At 53.5% G+C, this 19,823-nt stretch overlaps 1 protein-coding gene across 1 annotated transcript in view; it reads right to left on the bottom strand.

Moving 5' to 3' along the window:
* Nucleotides 1-3,213: 3,213 nt before the first annotated feature.
* dph6 (diphthamine biosynthesis 6) overlaps nt 3,214-19,823 on the bottom strand; it is a gene marked incomplete at both ends in the record, with an annotated part of 88,246 nt that continues 71,636 nt past the window's right edge. Inside the window, 4 exons of the mRNA XM_080523624.1 lie at nt 3,214-3,335; nt 6,676-6,829; nt 9,101-9,135; nt 9,197-9,551. Of these exons, the coding sequence (XP_080379750.1) occupies nt 3,214-3,335; nt 6,676-6,829; nt 9,101-9,135; nt 9,197-9,551 (666 nt within the window). The remainder of the gene's footprint in view (nt 3,336-6,675; nt 6,830-9,100; nt 9,136-9,196; nt 9,552-19,823) is intronic.

Raw genomic sequence — 19,823 nt, forward strand, 5'->3', positions numbered from 1 at the left:
GTGTGCGTAGCCTAAAGGAGGTAGCACACAGTCAAAGTCCATGCGCCCCGCCACAATGACAAGAGCCCCAGGGTGATACACTACACACAAAGGACAATGTTAGCAGTGACAACAAGTTTGTGTGTGTGTGTGTGTGTGTGTGTGTGTGTGTGTGTGTGTGTGTGTGGGTGGGTGGTGGCAGGTCTCTTTGGTGGAGAATGCACATTCTGGAGAGAGAAAAAAACACAAAAAAACAGAAAAACTAAATGTCATCCTGTCTTTATTCATTTTAACCACGAGACGTAACAGTAAAAACACAAGAGCGGTTACAGCGATGTGAAAGAGCATACCTGCACACTGGTCTAGGGTCAGGGTGTGGGGTCAGGGTGTGGCCACACGGGCTACTGGGCTCTGCTCGCCTGTCTGGGAAGGACAGAACCTGTCCACTGAGCTGATCCACAAGTGGTCGGCTATCTCACTGTGTGTGTGTGTGTGTGTGGTGTATGTGTGTGTGGTGTGGTGTGTGTGTGTATATGTGTGTGTGGTGTGGTGTGTGTGTGTGTGTGTGTGTATGTGGTGTGTGTGGTGTGGTGTGTGTGTGGGTGTATATGTGGTGTGTGTGTGTGGTTTGTGTGTGGTGTCGTGTGTGTTTGTGTGTGTGTGGTGTCATGTGTGTGTTTGTGTGTGTGTGTGTGTGTGTGGCTGCAGAGTTGTTACTGTGAAGATCACCGAAACGCTGACTGTGTTCATCCCAGGGTACGTCGGGTTCTCCAGGCCGACGCCAGGGTACGCCAGGGTACGTCCAACGTACGTGCGCCTCGTCCGCGTGGTCGTAGAGCCGCCGCCGTCCAAACCGAAGTCCCGCCGCCACGTCAGTCTAGCTCCTTTTCTTCTTCCTTCGCTCTCAGGAAAGCTGCAGCTCCAGAGAATACCGCTAGACTGAGTTGCCAGGTAGGCAGTGTACCTGTTGGAAGGTTCTAGACAGAGTTGCCAGGTAGGCAGTGTACCTGTTGGAAGGTTCTAGACAGAGTTGCCAGGTAGGCAGTGTACCTGTTGGACGGTTCTAGACAGAGTTGCCAGGTAGGCAAGTGTACCTGTTGGAAGGTTCTAGACAGAGTTGCCAGGTAGGCAGTGTACCTGTTGGAAGGTTCTAGACAGAGTTGCCAGGTAGGCAGTGTACCTGTTGGAAGGTTCTAGACAGAGTTGCCAGGTAGGCAGTGTACCTGTTGGAAGGTTCTAGACATCTCTGTGTCCTTACACATTTCCTTCAGGTAAAACAAAAAACAAAACCCGACACACAGGCGAACTTAACATGTAGATTTTATTGGTACGTCGGTTCGCTCAGCCTCACAGATGACTGCTTGTTTGCGACTCTCGATGGAATCTTCAGGCTCTGCCGCTTGGCTAAATTGTCCCATTTTTGATAACAGCATTGAGAACAACAAACAGATGGGGGAGAGATCAATAGCCCACTCAGCTCTCACTGTCTCCACAACAATGGGGGAAGGGGGGGGATATCGCCTCAGCGAAGATGCATTCCAATTGAGCTCGTCAATATGGCTCATGATCTTGGAGGAGAGACGCGTTCCAGAAGTAATGGTTAATAGTGTTGTTTACTTCACACCACCACCACATCACACCCCTCCCGCAGACACTCACATCACACACATCACACACAACCCACACAACCCACAGACACACACACACACACACACACACACACACACACACACACACACACACACACACACACACACACACACACACACACACACACACTCTTACGGTCTCTTCCTCTCTCCCTGTCTCTGTGTGGTGGAGGCCCTGCCCTGCAGCTGTGTGTGAAGCATTAACCACGCTGCCTCGGAATCGATGGGGAACATAAAGTATAAAGCGGGTTAATCTTTTCAGGTGCTTGGTTCTGATTGCCTATTACACAATAATAACACGTCTCTGGTCTGTGGAGCGCGAGGGACAAACAAACAAAGTCACCCTCGTCCATCCTCATCCACCCCCCCCTCCCAACCCCCCATGGGAACGACCAGTAACCTAGTCAATCTACAGGTTTCCAATGACACAGACGGTTTGAGGGGTGGCAGAGGGGGAGGGCAGGACGTCTATGAGGGGGGGGGTTTAGCTCTGCTAAGCATGACCATCAGGAGCGGCAGGAGAGACAGGGAAGGGACAGATAGATAGACAGGACTGATGTCCTGAGACAGAGAAGGGAGATGGAGAGAGAGAGAGAGAGAGAGAGGGAGGGAGGGAGAGAGAGAGAAGGAGAGGGAGAGAGAGAGAGAGACAGAGAGAGGGAGAGGGAGAGAGAATGGGAGAGAGAGAGAGGGGGAGAGGGAGAGAGAATGGCAGAGAGGGAGAGGGAGAGGGAGAGAGAATGGGAGAGAGGGAGAGGGAGAGAGAATGAGAGAGAGGGAGAGGGAGGGGGAGGGAGAGAGATAGAAAGAGAAGGAAGAAGGGAGAGAGAGACAGGTGGAGGGAGAGAGATAGAAAGAGAGGGAAGGAGGGAGAGAGAGACAGAGAGAGAGATGTGGGCTCTGGTGTGGTGGTATTTAGGCTAGGCTGGAGATCCCATAAAGGCCTCTCTCTCTGTCACTGTGACAGCTGCTGTAGGGCTTGGGGAGAGGATACAGTGGATTACTGGGGCGCACACACACACACCCACACACACAGAAACATACATACACATACACACACATACACACATACACACGGACATACACACGCACACACACACACACACACACACACATACACACATACACACACACGCACGCACGCACACACACACACACACACACACACACACACACACACACACACACAGAAACATACATACACATACACACACATACACACATACACACATACACACGGACATACACACGCACATACACACGCACACACACACACACACACACACACACACATACACACATACACACACACGCACGCACGCACGCACACACACACACACACACACATACACACATACACACGCACACACACACACACACACAACCCCCCCCCCCCCACACACACACACAGAAAGATGACGTGTCGTATACGCCGTGAATCATCCGGTGTCGACACAGTCAATCCATCTTCTTCTGTGTTTCCAGGGTGTTGGGTCTGGGTCCAGGGGTGACCCGTGGCCCGGTCTGTCCCGGTGAACCCCCCCCCCCCCCGGTGATGCTGCGGACCATACCACCACCACGACTACTACACACTGAGCCAGCAGGACAGGTCGAGGACCTGGGTAGAGTCCGTCAAGGCCAGGACCGGGACCAGGGCCACGGACGGACCGGACCCGTCTAGAGTGGTCCTCAAACATTCCTCAAGTCCTGGGTAGGGAGAGAGAGAGAGAGAGAGAGAGGGAGGGTGAGAGAGAGAGAGAGAGAGAGAGAGAGAGAGAGAGAGAGAGAGAGAGAGAGAGAGAGAGAGAGAGAGAGAGAGAGAGAGAGAGAGAGAGTGAATATCATCCAAAAGCTCCACGTTGGAGAGCTGCTCATACCTCCGGGTCGTGCATGGGGCCTTCAGAAGGCCCTCCCCAGAAGGGAGAGAGGCTGCACTTAACCCCCTGACCGAGGAACACAGGGGAACACCAGGGGAACACCAGGGGAACACCAGGGGAACACCAGGGGAACACAGGCCTATTCACACACTATTGACATTCTCAGCTCCGTGGCAGATTGGAGCCCTTCATTCAACTCCCTGCAGTGCAGACATATGGTCAGCAAGGCCTGGCCTCTAAGCTACCCAACCCACCCAACCCACCCAGCCCTACCCCCCCCTACACACACACACACACACACACACATGTGCGTGCACACGCACACACACACATGTGCGTGCACACGCACACACACACACTTAAAGAAAGGGGGTAAGCAATCCCTTCCTGGCCATTTTGGACAAACAAGCAGCTTGTTCGCGGGGGGGTGGGGGGTGGGGGGGCTGGGTGTATAGTGGAATGGATCCTCCACCCCTGTGGCGTTGGGATGTCAGGAAGCTGTGTCGGGACGGTCGGACCTCTCAGCTGGAGCGGAGAGATCGTTAGTGGAGGGGGGGTGGGCGGGGTGGTGTGTCGTTGGTCTCCACAGAGACAGGCGGTGGACAGTGTGAGAATCCTCCCAGCGTCTCTGGGCCTAGTCTTGATGACAGCCTGTCCGTTTAGCAACAAGAGCCCCACTGGGGTATCCTTCCACGTCCCCCCCCCCCCTCCCCCCGCTCCTCCTCCTCCTCCTCCTCACACTCTAATTGGTCACAAGTGTTCCTGTCGCTGCGCCCGGCTGTCCCGGCGTGGTTGGGGCTGGTTTTAACAGCGCCGGTCTGGTCTAGTGGTTGCGCGGGGGGGGGGTCACTGGGGGGGGATACACACGCTAACATCGCTAAGGGTACCTGAAGCTGATCTGAAGAGAAATACGGAGTGTGTCACTTTCTAATCTGTGTTTGAAGTCACACCGCCGTTTACGTTTGACACAGAGGCACGTCACACACACACACACACACACACACACACACACACACACACACACACACACTGGCTGGAGCCTCCGTGCCATTGTTCGGAGACGCTGTCGACCCAGCCCGGCTCCGCGGCTGTTCAGAAGTTCTGTCAGCGTGTGAACTCGCGCGCGGGGGGGGGGGGGGGGGCTGGGGGAGTGGGTGGGCGAAAACAATCAGGACAGTAAAGGGTAAAAGCGCCGTTTGGCACCGATTAATCAGCCTGATCCCTCTTTCGTTAGCCGCCGCTCGCAGCACGTCGGATGGACACACAAAGAGCTGGCGCGGGCTAATTAGCTAATATGCGCGACGGCAAAAAAAGAATAAAAATGCCCCCACTGAACACCGGGCTCTTTTTACCCTTACCGCATTTAAAAGCCTAAATATCTCTAGTTCTATCTGAGCGCCAGGCGCGTGCTGGGATGTGAAGGTCCTCGGGAGAGGGGGGGGTGGACGGGGGGGACGGTAGAGAGGCGAGGCGGGGAGGGGGGGGGAGAGATCACAGGGAGACTGCGGTGATGTCAGCGGAGGAGAGATGAAGCGGCCCGTTTCATGTCAGGACTTTTTGAAAGTCTTTGTTGAGCTCGCGGGCGGTGTCTGTCTTTCTGTCTGTCTGCCTGTCTGTCTCTCTGTCTGTCTGTCTGTCTGTCTCTCTGTCTGTCTGTCTGTGTGGCTGTGTGTGTGGCTGTGTGTCTGTCTGTATGTCTGTCTGTCTCTCTGTCTGTCTGTGTGTGTGTGTGTGTGTCTGGGCGTGTGGAACGATGAGGGGGGGTGAAGGTGACAGAGTGACCCCATGCGGGTACGCACGCACACAAACACACAACCCCTTTCTCCATGGTCAGACCCCCCCCTCCAGCCGGTGAAGTTGAGAGGCCCAGTGGATAGAAGCCATTAGTCGGGATCCTAAAAGCAATCACATTAGCAATGGGATGGAACTAAACCATCTATTATTCTGCTCCACGGCCAAACACGGACAACGCAAAGCCGATCGCTCTCTGCCCCCCTAAATATCTACATGTTTTCGAAGTCATCAAGGTAGCCCATTGTAAAATGCACACACAGCCCTTTAAGATAACCATAACCATATTTTTGTGTTTTCATCCATCAATGCGTTAGTCATGTACACATATGAATAGAATGAGGGTAGCGATGGGTTGTTGGTGTATTGGGGCACAGCCAGAGACAGAAAAGGGTATTTTAGTGTGAATTGTAAAATGTGCTAAAGCCTGCTGGGCTAAACAGGCTGTTTAACGTGCGCGTGGTTGCAGGGGGGAGGCCCAGAGCCTGTTGGTTTTTAGTGGAGCTACAATGACTCTCAAACTGGTTCACATTAACCAGTAAACGAGGGGGTAATTAGCAGGCATCGGCTGCTGGGCGGCTGCAGCCAAGCTCCTCTCCTCTCCTCTCCTCTCCTCTCCTGTTCTCCCCTCTCCTCTCTCCTCTCCTTAGCTGTTCTCCTCCCTCTCCTCTCCTCTCTCTCTCCTCTCCCCTTCTCACTGCTGTTCTCTCCTGTCCTCTCCGCTCCTATCCTCTCTCCTCTCCTCCCCTCACCTCCCTCTGCTCTCTCTCCTCTCCTCTCCCATCCCCCTCCCCTCTCCTCTCCTCTCCTCTCCTCTCCTCTCTCTCTCCTCTCCTCTCCCCTCTCCTCTCCTCTCCTCTTCTCTCTCCCCCCCTCCCCTCCCCTCTCCTCTCCTCTCCTCCCCTCTCCTCCCCTCCCCTCTCCTCCCCTCCCCTCCCCTCTCCTCTCCTACAGGCCTAGCTCTGACAGTACCATCTTGCTGAACAATCACAGCCTCCATTTTGGGTTTACTATGGAACCAGGGGTTTGTGGTTTCCTACCACTTACAGTTCTTTTTTCTTGTTGTGTGTGTTCATTAAAATCCCAGTATCTGATTTCTCCCTCCCCCCCCTGCCCCCCCCCCCCCCCCTGCCCCCCTCCCTGCCCCCCTCTCTGCCCTTTACGTTCCTTGTACGTGTCAATATTGTTCATCCACTTCATTGAAAAGTGAGGTGTCACAGCATGCAAGGTCTACCGAAGCCCTCTCTCGTGAATAACACGGAGTGACAACCTGTTTTAAAGGTATCACTTGGAGCATATGTCTTGTCTGTCAGCCGTGAATCCCGACGTGCAGTCACATTTGGCGGAGAGCGGGCAAAGCTCAGCCACTGGGCTCTGACCGTGGCGGTTGTTGGCGGTGGCGGTGACTTGCCAGGCGCCAGAGGTGCTACTTTTCCTCCTTTGACTTTTGAGAGGCGTCAGGGCGGTGGAGATGAGGCTGTGACCCATGAACACGGCCAGGGGCCGACTCCCAGGGCACGGCTGGGGCTGGGGCTGGGACCGGGGCTGGGGGAGAGGGAGAGGGCTGGGGCTGAGGGAGAGGGCTGGGGCCGAGGGAGAGGGCTGGGGGAGAGGGCTGGGGCTGGGGGAGAGGGCTGGGGGAGAGGGCTGGGGCTGAGGGAGAGGGCTGGGCCGGGGCTGGGGGAGAGGGCTGGAGCTGGGGGAGAGGGCTGGGGCTGAGGGAGAGGGCTGGGGCTGAGGGAGAGGGCTGGGGGAGAGGGCTGGGGCTGGGGGAGAGGGCTGGGGCTGAGGGAGAGGGCTGGGGCTGAGGGCTGGGGGAGAGGGCTGGGGCTGGGGGAGAGGGCTGGGGGAGAGGGCTGGGGCTGAGGGAGAGGGCTGGGCCGGGGCTGGGGGAGAGGGTTGGGGCTGGGGGAGAGGGCTGGGGCTGGGGGGAGAGGGCTGGGCCGGGGCTGGGGCTGGGGCTGGGGGAGAGGGCTGGGGCCGAGGCTGGGGCTGGGGGAGAGGGCTGGGGCTGGGGCTGGGCGAGAGAGCTGGGGCTGGGGCTGGGGCTGGGGCTGGGGGAGAGGGCTGGGGCTGGGAGAGAGAGCTGGGGCTGGGGCTGGGGGACAGGGCTGGGGCCGAGGCTGTGCGTGCCCGTGAAAGGTAACAGATTCCAGTTCAAGGATGAGTCAATAACGCGCTTTAGGGGAAGTGACTGTGCAGCAGCGGGGCCTAACTCAAGAAATATGAACACGGGGAGTCTCTGCGGTTATTGTTTTTGTGTGTGCGAGCGTGTGTGAAAAAAACCCATATCTCTTTGATAAAAACATTATTTCTCTGTTTTCTTTTCTGTTTCCGCTAGCCTGGTAAAATACAGTTAATAAAGGTTATAGATGGTCTGAAAGCGTACAAAATACTGTAGTGTATGCTTGTTTGGGTAGCTTGTAACAGCTGTGTGTGTGAGCTCCCCTCGAAAAAAGCTGTGTTTGTCCCTGAGGGCGTGCTGTGTTATTCTGGGCCTTGTTGCTCTATATACTGTATAAACCTGTGGTCTTCTTTTTGTTTTGTTTCCTCGAGGATGTCAAAATATCCAGTTATTTCACATCGTTGACATTCATAAACAAGGTCGTTACACATCATAACGCGTGTTTAAGGCACTCAGACTGTAAGAAGGAGTAACGTGTAAGCTCGTCAAAATGTGAATTCCGGGGGAGAGAAACCCAGAACCAATTTCAAAGAGAGAGTGTTTGTTTCAGACTGACTTGGTGTGAACCGAATCGTTCCCCCCCACTTCCCCTGAGACGGCGAGAGTCACCATGGTGTAATTAAGAGACCAAACAGCCCTGTTTGTATTCAGACTCACAAACACATGTATTCTAAACAGACTAACGCTCATTCCCATTCGTCATGTGTGACCATAATTTCTCTCCCACCCGGTAACAACAAAAAAAACAAGTTATGTCCAGGGCTAAAAATGACAGTAAAACGCCTGGCTTGGCGCGGACTCAAAAACGTTAATTGATTGCTTGGGCTCGGAGGAGACAAGTGAGTCTGTTTTGATGAATGTGGTGGTCGCCCCCTTTTCTTTCAGACAGACAAGAGAGAGAGAGAGAGAGAGAGAGAGAGAGAGAGAGAGAGAGAGAGAGAGAGAGAGAGAGAGAGAGAGAGAGAGAGAGCAAGAGCGTCTCGCAGGATGAAACAAATACCATTCCGTATTTGTCTTGAGGAGGAAACAACAAGGCCTGGGAGAGGAAGATGGCGGCGTAGAAAAGTGTAATGATGACAAAAGACTCTGTCAGCGGGTGTGGGGGTACCGTACGATGGAGCTCAAATGACTCCCGGTAATTAAACACAGAGGAAGAAGATTGCTTCCCCCCTCGCCGGGTTTCTCTCCTTTCTAGAATGTTCTCACGATCCTCATGGCGTCCACTTCTCACTCTGCGCCGACGTCTCCCTAACCTGTGATGTTACACGTTTTACACCTTAACTGCTCCTCCTGAGATATCTACTGCCCCCCAGCACTGCGTCTCCTGAAGACACCCACTTTTTCCCTTTACTGTGTCCCCTAAAACTTCTATTGCCCCCCTTGTACTGTTTCTCTGTTTCTCCAGTGTCTATATTAAAAATGTAAAAAAAATAAATAAAGTCTAGGTTTAGAAGATGGTGATAGAAGAAGGTTGTTCCTTCTATCACAGAGACTGCCAATGGCCCTGAGCTGGATTACTCTTCCTGATGATGATTCACTTGCTTAGTCAAATGTATGGATTGTAAGGCGTCTGCTAAATGCCAAAAATGTAAAAATGTAAATGGAAGTCGTTGACCCACCTGCTGCCAGATGTCCTGCCAGGGGGCAGTCACACCTGTAGAACACCCTGGCACACAGAGGAGAGAGCCCGCCCTCGCCACCACCACCACCGCCACCGCCGCCGCCACCGCCACCGCCCATCTCCTGCATGGCGCTCTGGAAGATGTCACCCAGCGCCCCCAGGATCTCCCCAGCGTCCCCGGAACCAGAACGGGGCAGGGCCTGGGCCGGGGTCAGGGTCAGGGAGAAGGAGAGGGAGAGGGTGGCACACCGCCTGTCGCCGGACACCGCGCCTCGGCATTCTATAGAGCCGCACCCCGTCCGGGCGGTCAGGTGACAGGAAGTCCTCTGCGGCGGGTCGTCGCGGACGGCGATGACGTGCAGCTCCACGGCCGCGCCCCGGGGCAAGGCGGGCACCACGGCGACGGCGAAGGGTCCGCACCGGACCTCCGGCTCCCCGTACGACTCGTCCTGCAAGACAAACGCGGATCATTCACCTCCGCTGGACGACGGCCTGTAGACACATGGTGTATATATACATATATGTAGATATATGTTACGGTACATGTGGGAATACGGTACATGTGGGAAAACTAGGGTTAGGGTTAGGTGCTAGGTTGCTACGGTTAGGGTTAGGGTTAGACATGCCAACATGTACCAAGTCGATGGTAGCACCTAACTCTAACCCTAGTTTTCCCACATGTACCATATTCCCACATGTACTGTAACATATATATATATATATATATATATATATATATATATATATATATATACTGTATATATATATATAATAAAAAAAATAAAATAAAAAAAAGAGTCTAGGTTTAGAAGAAGGTGATAGAAGAAGGTTGTTCCTCCTATATATATATATATATATAAAAATAAATATAGGAGGAACAACCTTCTTCTTTTTTAAATTTTATATAGACACTGGAGAAACAGAGAAACAGTACAAGGGGGGCAATAGAAGTTTTAGGGGACACAGTAGAGGGGAAAAGCGGGTGTCTTCAGGAGACGCATATACATGTATATATATGTATAGTGTCACATTTTCCAGCTGTATTGCCGGACCCGTGACCGAATTCCAGAAGGCTAAACAACCTCGTACTGACCAGCACTATTGTGAGAGACTTTCTCGATATACATCGAGGATAGAGAGACCTTAAGAGGGTTCTAGAAGCCACAGCCGGCAGGCCACAAGAGCCCTTTTCAACAGGACTGACAGGAACACAATGAAGATGTGAGATGGCTAAGTGAGCCTTGGGTAATATCAGGGTACTGACACTTGTATGTGTCAAAACATACGTAAGGGCGGCCACATGTGCCTACAGCTCCCATAAACAAAAGACACTAATGCGTTGGGCTTTGAGCCCCTCGTCTGGTGACGTCACAGCCTCCTCCAGAGAAAGAGAGCCCATTCCGACGGGTGTGCCATTTCACCCCATTTCACCGCATTTTCGCGACATTTAGTAGAAAACGGGCCGTGATGGCTTGAGTTCAAATCTTCTCTCTCTCTCCCTGGACCAAGGGAGGGGGCCATTATCAGCTCCCCCGAAATGTCTTCTGGCAGCTCGCAGCCAAAACAATGTGGCCCTGGAATAACACTTGGCTGTGGCTTCATCTGTTAATGGGAGAGAAATGAGCGTTTTATACAACAGTCATTTCGGGGGCTTGGAGTCGATAGGGCAAAAACACTTAACCCCCCCCCCCCGCCCCCCTTTTCAATTTGCTGGATCAATTTTCATCCACTTACAGCCCTCTCCGTAAGTGCAGAATAATCACAGGTTACATACACTTTATTTTGAAATTCAGTTGCACCACCCCACCCCCCCTATCCCCCACAACAAAAAAAAGAAAGAAAGAAAAAAGAGAAATCGTGGACGAGCGCCCCGGCAGGCCTCTTTGTCCCCCTCCTCCGCGGACGACCCCGCCGTGACCCGGTCCACCGGCGACACCGCCGCAGCACTTACCTCCAGATGAAACTTTAGCGGAGGCCTAATGGCGCCTCGGCAGCGAGGAGAATGGGGGGGGGGGGAGGGTGATGAGGAGAATGGGGGGAGGGCGATGAGGAGAATGGGGGGGGGGGCGGACGATGAGGGGAAATAACAAGGAGGATGATGTTAGGTTTCTTCACGCCGATGATTGCGTGTTGAGGCCAGAGCTGGGGGGTAATATGGGACAGCGACAAAGACGACAACAACAACAGCAGCAGCAGTGAACAGTCCAGAGGAGTCAGTCCAGAGGAGTCAGTCCAGAGGAGTCAGTCCAGAGGAGTCAGAGCAGAGGAGTCAGTCCAGAGGAGTCAGTCCAGAGGAGTCAGTCCAGAGGAGTCAGTCCAGAGGAGTCAGAGCAGAGGAGTCAGTCCAGAGGAGTCAGTCCAGAGGAGTCAGAGCAGAGGAGTCAGTCCAGAGGAGTCAGAGCAGAGGAGTCAGAGCAGAGGAGTCAGTCCAGAGGAGTCAGTCCAGAGGAGTCAGTCCAGAGGAGTCAGTCCAGAGGAGTCAGAGCAGAGGAGTCAGTCCAGAGGAGTCAGAGCAGAGGAGTCAGTCCAGAGGAGTCAGTCCAGAGGAGTCAGAGCAGAGGAGTCAGTCCAGAGGAGTCAGTCCAGAGGAGTCAGTCCAGAGGAGTCAGTCCAGAGGTGTCAGTCCAGAGGAGTCAGAGCAGAGGAGTCAGAGCAGAGGAGTCAGTCCAGAGGAGTCAGTCCAGAGGAGTCAGTCCAGAGGAGTCAGAGCAGAGGAGTCAGTCCAGAGGAGTCAGAGCAGAGGAGTCAGAGCAGAGGAGTCAGTCCAGAGGAGTCAGTCCAGAGGAGTCAGTCCAGAGGAGTCAGTCCAGAGGAGTCAGAGCAGAGGAGTCAGTCCAGAGGAGTCAGAGCAGAGGAGTCAGTCCAGAGGAGTCAGTCCAGAGGAGTCAGGGCAGAGGAGTCAGTCCAGAGGAGTCAGTCCAGAGGAGTCAGTCCAGAGGAGTCAGTCCAGAGGTGTCAGTCCAGAGGAGTCAGAGCAGAGGAGTCAGTCCAGAGGAGTCAGTCCAGAGGAGTCAGAGCAGAGGGAGTCAGTCCAGAGGAGTCAGTCCAGAGGAGTCAGAGCAGAGGGAGTCAGAGCAGAGTTCGGAGCAGAGGAGTCAGAGCAGAGGAGTCGGAGCAGAGGAGTCAGAGCAGAGGAGTCGGAGCAGAGGAGTGGCCAGTGGGCTGACAGGAAGCGGACACCCCCTCTGCTTTGAAAAATGTGGCGATTAGCACTTAGCGACCGGCTAGCTGTTCACCTGGAGGGCAGCGGCCCTACACTTACTACTTATGGCCCTGGGAGTGGGGAAGGGAGGGGAGGCGGTGATGGTGTGTGTGTGTGTGTGTGTGTGTCTGTCTGTTTGTTTGTTTGTCTGTCTGTCTGTCTGTCTGTGTGTGTGAGTGTGTGTGTGCCTCAAGGCCATCCCACAGGCTGTGGGTCCCAGAGGTACTCCACCGTACCCAACCCTCCTCACACACACACACACACACACACACACATACACACACACACCGTGCTGTGTTCCAGCGTCCACCACGCTCCCCTGCTCAGACCTAAACCTCCTCACCACCACACTTGTCTGAGGTTCTTTTTTTTTTTCTTTTTTTTATTTGTTTTTCAGATTTTATCCCTTTTTCACCCAATTTGGTAGCCAATTTAACCCAACTTAGCATCCAATTATCCCCTGCCTATTGCATAGGATCCGCCGCACGACCCCGTGGCCGGCAGTCCCAGAAGAGGCCGCCAGGCAGACTAGCTGACTGGCTCCTCGAGCCCAGTACCGTTATTCCGGCGCCCAGGGGCGGTTGTTGCGCGACGGATCCTAGTCCAGAAATACTCCTATACCGCCCTCGGAAGCGGCCGTCCAATATGCCGCTTCCCGTGTGCCTCGGCCATATCTGGATCTGGCGAGCCGGGATACGAACCCCGGCCCCGGTGGGCAGCATGCACTAGTGGCCAGTGCGTAGACCGCTACACCACCGCGGGCTTGTCTGAGGTTCTTAAATCAACTGCATTCTTTATTTATCTACCCAGATGTTCCATTAACAGACCCAGTTTGTGCAGTACATTTACTACCCAGGTCTTTCTTTGTGTGTGCGTGTGTGTGTGTGTGTGTGTGTGTGCTGCTGTGTTCAGACATTCATGACAGCATGTCTCTCTCTCTGCCGGGGACTGAGTGCAATCTAACTGACCCCCCCTCCCGCCTGACCAGAAATAATGTATTAAATTAATCCAATAAAATAAAGAGGTGACAAATGTTGATATATGGTGGAGCTGAGTGCTGTAGTAGAGAAGGGAGGGGGGGGGGGGGGGGGGTCTGTGTGCGCCTGTGTGCGTGTGTGTGTGTCCCACCTCCACAGCTCACTACGCTACTACCCCACTACCCCACTACCGCACCCTCTCTCCCCTCCCTCTCTGCAGGCCAGCAGGTATAGCAGCCCTAGTCTGGTTACTGACCTCAGCGCTGGAGCAACACTGGCTGAGGAGGTTGGGACCTGCTTATTCCATGTTTGTTTTCCTTTCCCTCTCTCCTCTCCCTCCCTCCCTCCCTTCCCCTTCCCTCTCTCCCCTCTCTCTCTCTCTCTCTCTGTTCCACACACTTGGCGCGCGAGGGCGTCCGTCGGAGACCCGGGAGGCGTGAAAGCCGAACGGTAAACACCGTAATAAGGAAGTGGTTCTAGAGGCGGCGAGCAGCAGGGAGCTGAGGGGGCTGGCGAGGGCCGGCCTGCTTAGCCAGTTCCTCTACATTTCCTGCCCAGCGGGAGGCCTTCAGCGTGTGGCTCCGCGGCTGAGCAGCACTCTGGGCCTCGGCCCCACCAGCCAGGCCACATAATATCCCTCCCTCTCTCCCTCTCTCTCCCTCTCTCTCCCTCTCTGCTCTCTCCCTCTCTCTCTCTCTGCTCTCTCCCTCTCTCTCTCTCTCTCTGCTCTCTCTCTGCTCTCTCCCTCTCTCTCTCTCTCTCTCTGCTCTCTCCCTCTCTCTCTCTCTGCTCTCTCTCTCTCTCCACTCTCTCTCTGTCTTTCTGCTCTCACACTCTCTGCTTGCATATTCTCTCTCTCTGTCTCTCTCTCTCTCTCTCTCTCTCTCTCTCTCTCTCTCTCTCTCTCTCTCTCTCTCTCTCTCTCTCTCTCTCTCTCTCTCTCTCCCCCAACCCTAGTAGCCTAGGCCACTTATGTAAACCAGTCCCAGTGTTTCCGCATGTGAAGGAGATGGAGCAGAAAGGCATTAAGGGGAGTGGGGGCTGTGGAGTGAGGAGACACAGGAGGAGGAGAGAGACGTCCTCCTATACTGTACGTTTAGGCTCATTAGAGGCCGGTCCCCATCCAGGGAGATGGATGACACTGACACAGTGCCTCGACTCCCACAGACCCAGAACACACCAGGACGGCAGGGTGGCGAATGTCTCCACACATGGAAATGGCTTACAGTACTTTAGAGGGCCTTGAGCGTGTGTGCGCGTGCGCGCGCACGCGTGTGTGTGTGTGTGTGTCAGAGCTCCTGAGGCTACTCTGAGAGCATCTTCCATTCTCTGCCTCTCCAAAACAAACTCTCCTCCAATCTTACTTACTCACTCCACCCCCCCCCCCACCCCACCCCGCCAAGAAACCCCAACCTTTCGCTCAAAGTCTCGCAGAAGAAAAACCGTCACACAAACTGTCAGAAGGAAATCGCTGGCGCGAACGACGGCGGAGAGTTGACATATTTTTTTCCAGACCTGTCGTCTTGTTTCGAAATCGGTGTCTGTTTAACAATTATCGACTCGTCGTGTGTACACCTTCTAATTCGTCACACCCACACCCGCAGAGTCACGCACGCACGCACGCACACACACACAACCCCACACACACACGCGCACACACACCCGCACACACACAGGCTGACCTCGCCGCTCGGCGAGCCATAAATAAGATTTTCACATGCGTAGCGGTGCACCCAATTAACCCTGCGAAGCTTCCTCGTCCACCCGATTAGACAAATTATCAACGCACAACAACAACACGGCCGCACCCGTCCCCCACACACGTCCTATCAGACGGCCGTACGCTTCACCGCCCTCACACCGCCCTCACACTGCCACCTCCGCACAGCTCTGATTGCCAGCCCTACGCAGGGAGACTGTTGTTGTCGGAGATAAACGCGCCTAAATGTGTTTTTGCGTTTCTGTTATTCACACTGAAAATACAGAGCTGAGCGAGAGGGGGGCTTTAGTCGTGCTTGACTGGGGGAGTTTGTTCAGATATCGGAGGAGCTTCACCTAAGAGTCAAACTTGTGGAAACTAACGAGAGAAGATGTGTTTATCCAACGCGTCGGCGGTAGATTCGAGGTCTATCGGTTTCTGGATGCAGCTAATTGCACGGTGAAGATGTTGTTTCTTTTCTGTTAACAGCCACCTCACCAGATGCTCCGAGTCCGAATCGATACTGACTGACAAGAGGTGAGACAACAGCGAACAACACAAGGAACACAAGGAAGGAGAAGAAGAAAGAAAAAAAAACAGGTCCTTTAAAAACAGGTTAACACTTTCTAGTTGAGATCGTTCCGTCTTAAGAAGTTCTCTCTTCGCTCTTCTGCAAACTCCAGCTGACATCCACACGTATACAGAGTACGAGTTTAACCTCATTTGTGACAGCAGCTGGTGAAAGCTGGTAACTGTCAACGTTGTTGAGAATCAATGACACACTCGCTAGTCAAGCTAAGGTTTCCAAGATGGCGGCGCGTTCACACGCGAGGCTGGCGGAGCTCCCATCATCGGTGCTTATTAGGGTTTTTAAGTACATTTGTATGTACTTTTTTATTTCAGTACTTACAGTATAGGGAACTGTTGTGTAAATAGTACCTACAGCAGGCACGACTTACTAGAAGTTGGTGCGAAAAACGAGAGGACTGTAACAGCGGAGTTCCTGAAACAACAAAGGATTCCTTACGACATCGCCCGTTCACCGGGAGAACAATGGTACACAATCCCAACCCTGAGGCGCAAACGTCGGGGCTGCAACGACGGGGCTGCAGGGGAGGCCTGCTAGCTAGGCTGAGGAAGTGCCCGGACAAGCCAGCTTTGCCGAGTATATTCCTCTCTAACGTAAGATCCCTAGCTAACAAGATGGACGAACTGAGACTGCAGGTAGCTTCCAACAACACCGTGGGGGATAGCTGTGGGATTATTCTCACAGAAACCTGGCTCAGCGCTTCCATTATTGACTCTGCCGTGGCGTTGCAAGGCCGCTCTTTACACCGAGCGGACAGGACATTGCTTAGCGAGAAGACGCGCGGAGGCGGCCTGATCATATCTACGAAGGACAGCTGGTGCTTAAACACAAAAACTGTAAGTAGCCACTGCTCCCCAGACCTGGAATACTTGACTGTTAAATGCCGACCCACATACCTCCCGAGGGAATTCAACACAGTGTACATAACAGCTGTGTACATAGCACCTAGCGTGGATGCTAGCTTAGCATTAGCCCGGCTACATGACGTCATCAGTGGTGGACAGAGCACAGATCCTCAAGCAGTACATATAATCGCGGGGGACTTCAATCATGCTGACCTGAAGGTAGTACTACCCAAGTTTTATCAGCATGTTAAATGTGCAACAAGAGGAGATAACACACTGGACAAGGTATACACCAACATCAAGCTTGCCTACAAGGCTAGACCGCTAGCTCATCTAGGCATGTCTGACCATGTGTCCATCCTCCTGATCCCAGCCTACACTCCCATGAGGAAAAGTGCCCCCATCACCACTAAGACTGTCAGAACCTGGCCAGCAGGGTCCGCTCCACTGCAGATCTGCCTGAATGACACCTCATGGCAGGAATATGAGCATGAGGACCTGGAACAGTTCACGTCGTCGGTTCTGAACCACTGATAGGGCTTTCACACCGGCAAAGAACCGTGCCGGTTCGCGTTCGCGTTCGGAAACCTCCGAACATTGGTGCTGTCTGGCGAACGAGCCCGCGTTCATACCAGTGTAACCAGAACCATCCGCGTCATCAACGCTGGGTGATGAAGGGGCGGGATAAACAAAATAATTCACAACTAGATGGCAGCTACTTCACTGGAAAAGAGGATAATATCTTCCACTACAGTATCTGAAATAAACACAATTTTCTGTGAAACAAAACAAAAGACACTTTCTATTATGCGTTCTTTTACTAATCAGCTGCTCCGTTACTGGAATAGAAATGGCTTACGAAGCGTGTGTGCGTGTGTGTGTTTGCTGAGCATGTGAGGAAGATAGAGAGAATAATGACACTTTTGATATTGTTTTTGATCACTAATGATTAGATTTAGATTAGATTACATTTTGTCTACTTCCTCCTTGCTGGTCTCTGCAGCCTAGAATATGACACACCCACTGACGACGTGACTGTTCTACGCTTTGGTTCGCGCTTGAGAACCACAATTTTTTGGTGCCCGCTGTGAACCAACTTTTCAGGCTCCGAACCAATTGAGTTTCGGTCTGAACGCGCCGGCCGGTTCCAGACTTGGTTCGCGTTCGCGAACCGGCACGGTTCTTTGCCGGTGTGAAAGCCCTATCAGTGAACTGCACCAACTCAGCCACCGTGGACAAACGTGTCCGGGTCTACCCCAACACGAAGCCATGGATGACTGAGAAGGTCCGACAACTGCTCAAGGAGAGGAACAACGCCTTCTCAGCGAAGGACAAACTGCTGTACAACACCACCAGGGCTAACCTAAACCGTGGCATCCGGGAGGCCAAGGCAGACCACAGAGAGAAGATTGAGGAATGCTTCCTGAGCAACGACTCCAGGCGGGTGTGGCAGGGGGTTCAGCACATGACAAACTTCAGAGCCAACAGGCTCACAGCCGCTGAGGGCGACCCCCTGCTGGTGGAAGAGCTGAACTCCTTCTACGCCCGGTTCGACGAGGGGCGAACGGAGGTAACCACAACACAAACACCACTCTCTCCAGCTCTCAGCAGCCTCACCCTCACAGAGCATGAAGTTCATTCATTCAAACCTTTATTTAAACTCGTAAGTTACTGAGGTTGCCCTCATTCACAGTAGCAACGAGTGAACAAAAGAGAACCAACAATATAAGTCATAAACAGAATAGAAATTAAACCAAAATATAAAACAAACAAAAAAACATTACTAAGAAATGTACAACATAATTTAAAAACAGTTACAAGAAGTGACACAGAGGGGAAAAACTAAGTTCTTAAAATCATTGAGTGATGGGAGAGTGACCAGTTTCAGAGAATTCTGAATAGAGTTCCAAGTATTAGCAGTATATGAAGTGAGACGCGTGCTGAAGGCGGTGGACCCCAGAAAAGCCTCAGGGCCGGATGGCGTCCTGGGACGGGTGCTGAGGGACTGCGCCGACCAGCTGGCCGGGGTTTTCACCAACATCTTCAACCAGTCCCTGTCCCAGGCCACCATCCCACCCTGCCTGAAAACCTCAACAATCATCCCAGTCCCGAAGAAAAGCACGGTGAGCTGCCTAAACGACTACCGCCCGGTGGCACTCACACCAATCATCATGAAGTGCTTCGAGAAACTGGTCCGGGTCCACATAGTCACACGCCTCCCGCCCAACCTGGATCCATACCAGTTCGCCTACAGAGCCCACAGGTCCACAGAGGACGCCATCGCGACGACTCTCCACTCCACTCTATCCCACCTGGAGAGGGGGAACAGCTACGCGAGACTGCTCTTTGTGGACTTCAGCTCTGCCTTCAACACTATCCTTCCAGACAGGCTAGTGACCAAACTACTAGACCTGGGACTATCACACTCTATCTGTGCATGGATCAAGGACTTCCTGTCTGACCGCCCCCAGAGGGTGCGGGTGGGCTCCCACACCTCCACAGCCCTCAGACTCAGCACTGGGTCCCCCCAGGGCTGCGTGCTAAGCCCCATCCTATACAACCTCTACACCTACGACTTCACCCCCGTCCACCCCAGCAACTCCATCATAAAGTTTGCAGACGACACCACCGTGGTGGGCTGCATCTCGGGGGGGGGGGGGAGGCGGCGTACAGGGATGAGGTGGAGCAGCTGGGCAAGCTGTGCAAGGTTAACAACCTGCTGCTGAACCAGTCAAAGACCCAGGAAATCATCGTGGACTTCAGGAGGAAAAAATCTGAGGTCCAGCCCCTGCTCGTCGATGGAGGGAGCGTGGGGAGAGTCTCAACTCTCCGATTCCTGGGGGTGCACATACAGGATGACCTGTCCTGGAAGACCAACACAGCAGCCATCATCAAGAAGGCACAACAGCGGCTCTACTTCCTGAGAGTCCTCAGGAAATACCACCTCAGGAGCTGCTTGTGACCTTCTACCGCTGCACAGTGGAGAGCATCCTCACTTACTGCATCTGCGTGTGGTTCTCCAGCTGCACAGCCGCAGAGAGGAAAGCGCTACAGAGAGTCGTGAGATCGGCCCAGAAGATCATCGGCGCCCCCCTCCCCTCTCTGGAAGAGCTGTACAACACATGCTGCCTCAGGAAGGGCCTCCAAGATCTCCAGAGACCCATCCCACCCTGGGAACGAACACTTTGTTCGGCTGCCCTCAGGCAGGCGGTTCAGGACCATGTCCGCAAGGACAAATAGACTGAAGCTCAGCTTCTACCCTAGGGCCATTCAGGCCCTGAACACAGCAAAGACCTAGGTTCTAGGTCCTGGACAATCTAGACAATTTGATGGCAGCTACTAGATTGTAAACATAAGTGCAATACTGACAGTGTTTTATTTGTATAGTATAGTAGTATAGTATAGTGGA

The sequence above is a fragment of the Nansenia antarctica genome, assembly GCF_963989245.1.
Source record: "Nansenia antarctica genome assembly, chromosome: 1".
Classification (NCBI taxonomy): Eukaryota; Metazoa; Chordata; class Actinopteri; order Argentiniformes; family Microstomatidae; genus Nansenia; species Nansenia antarctica.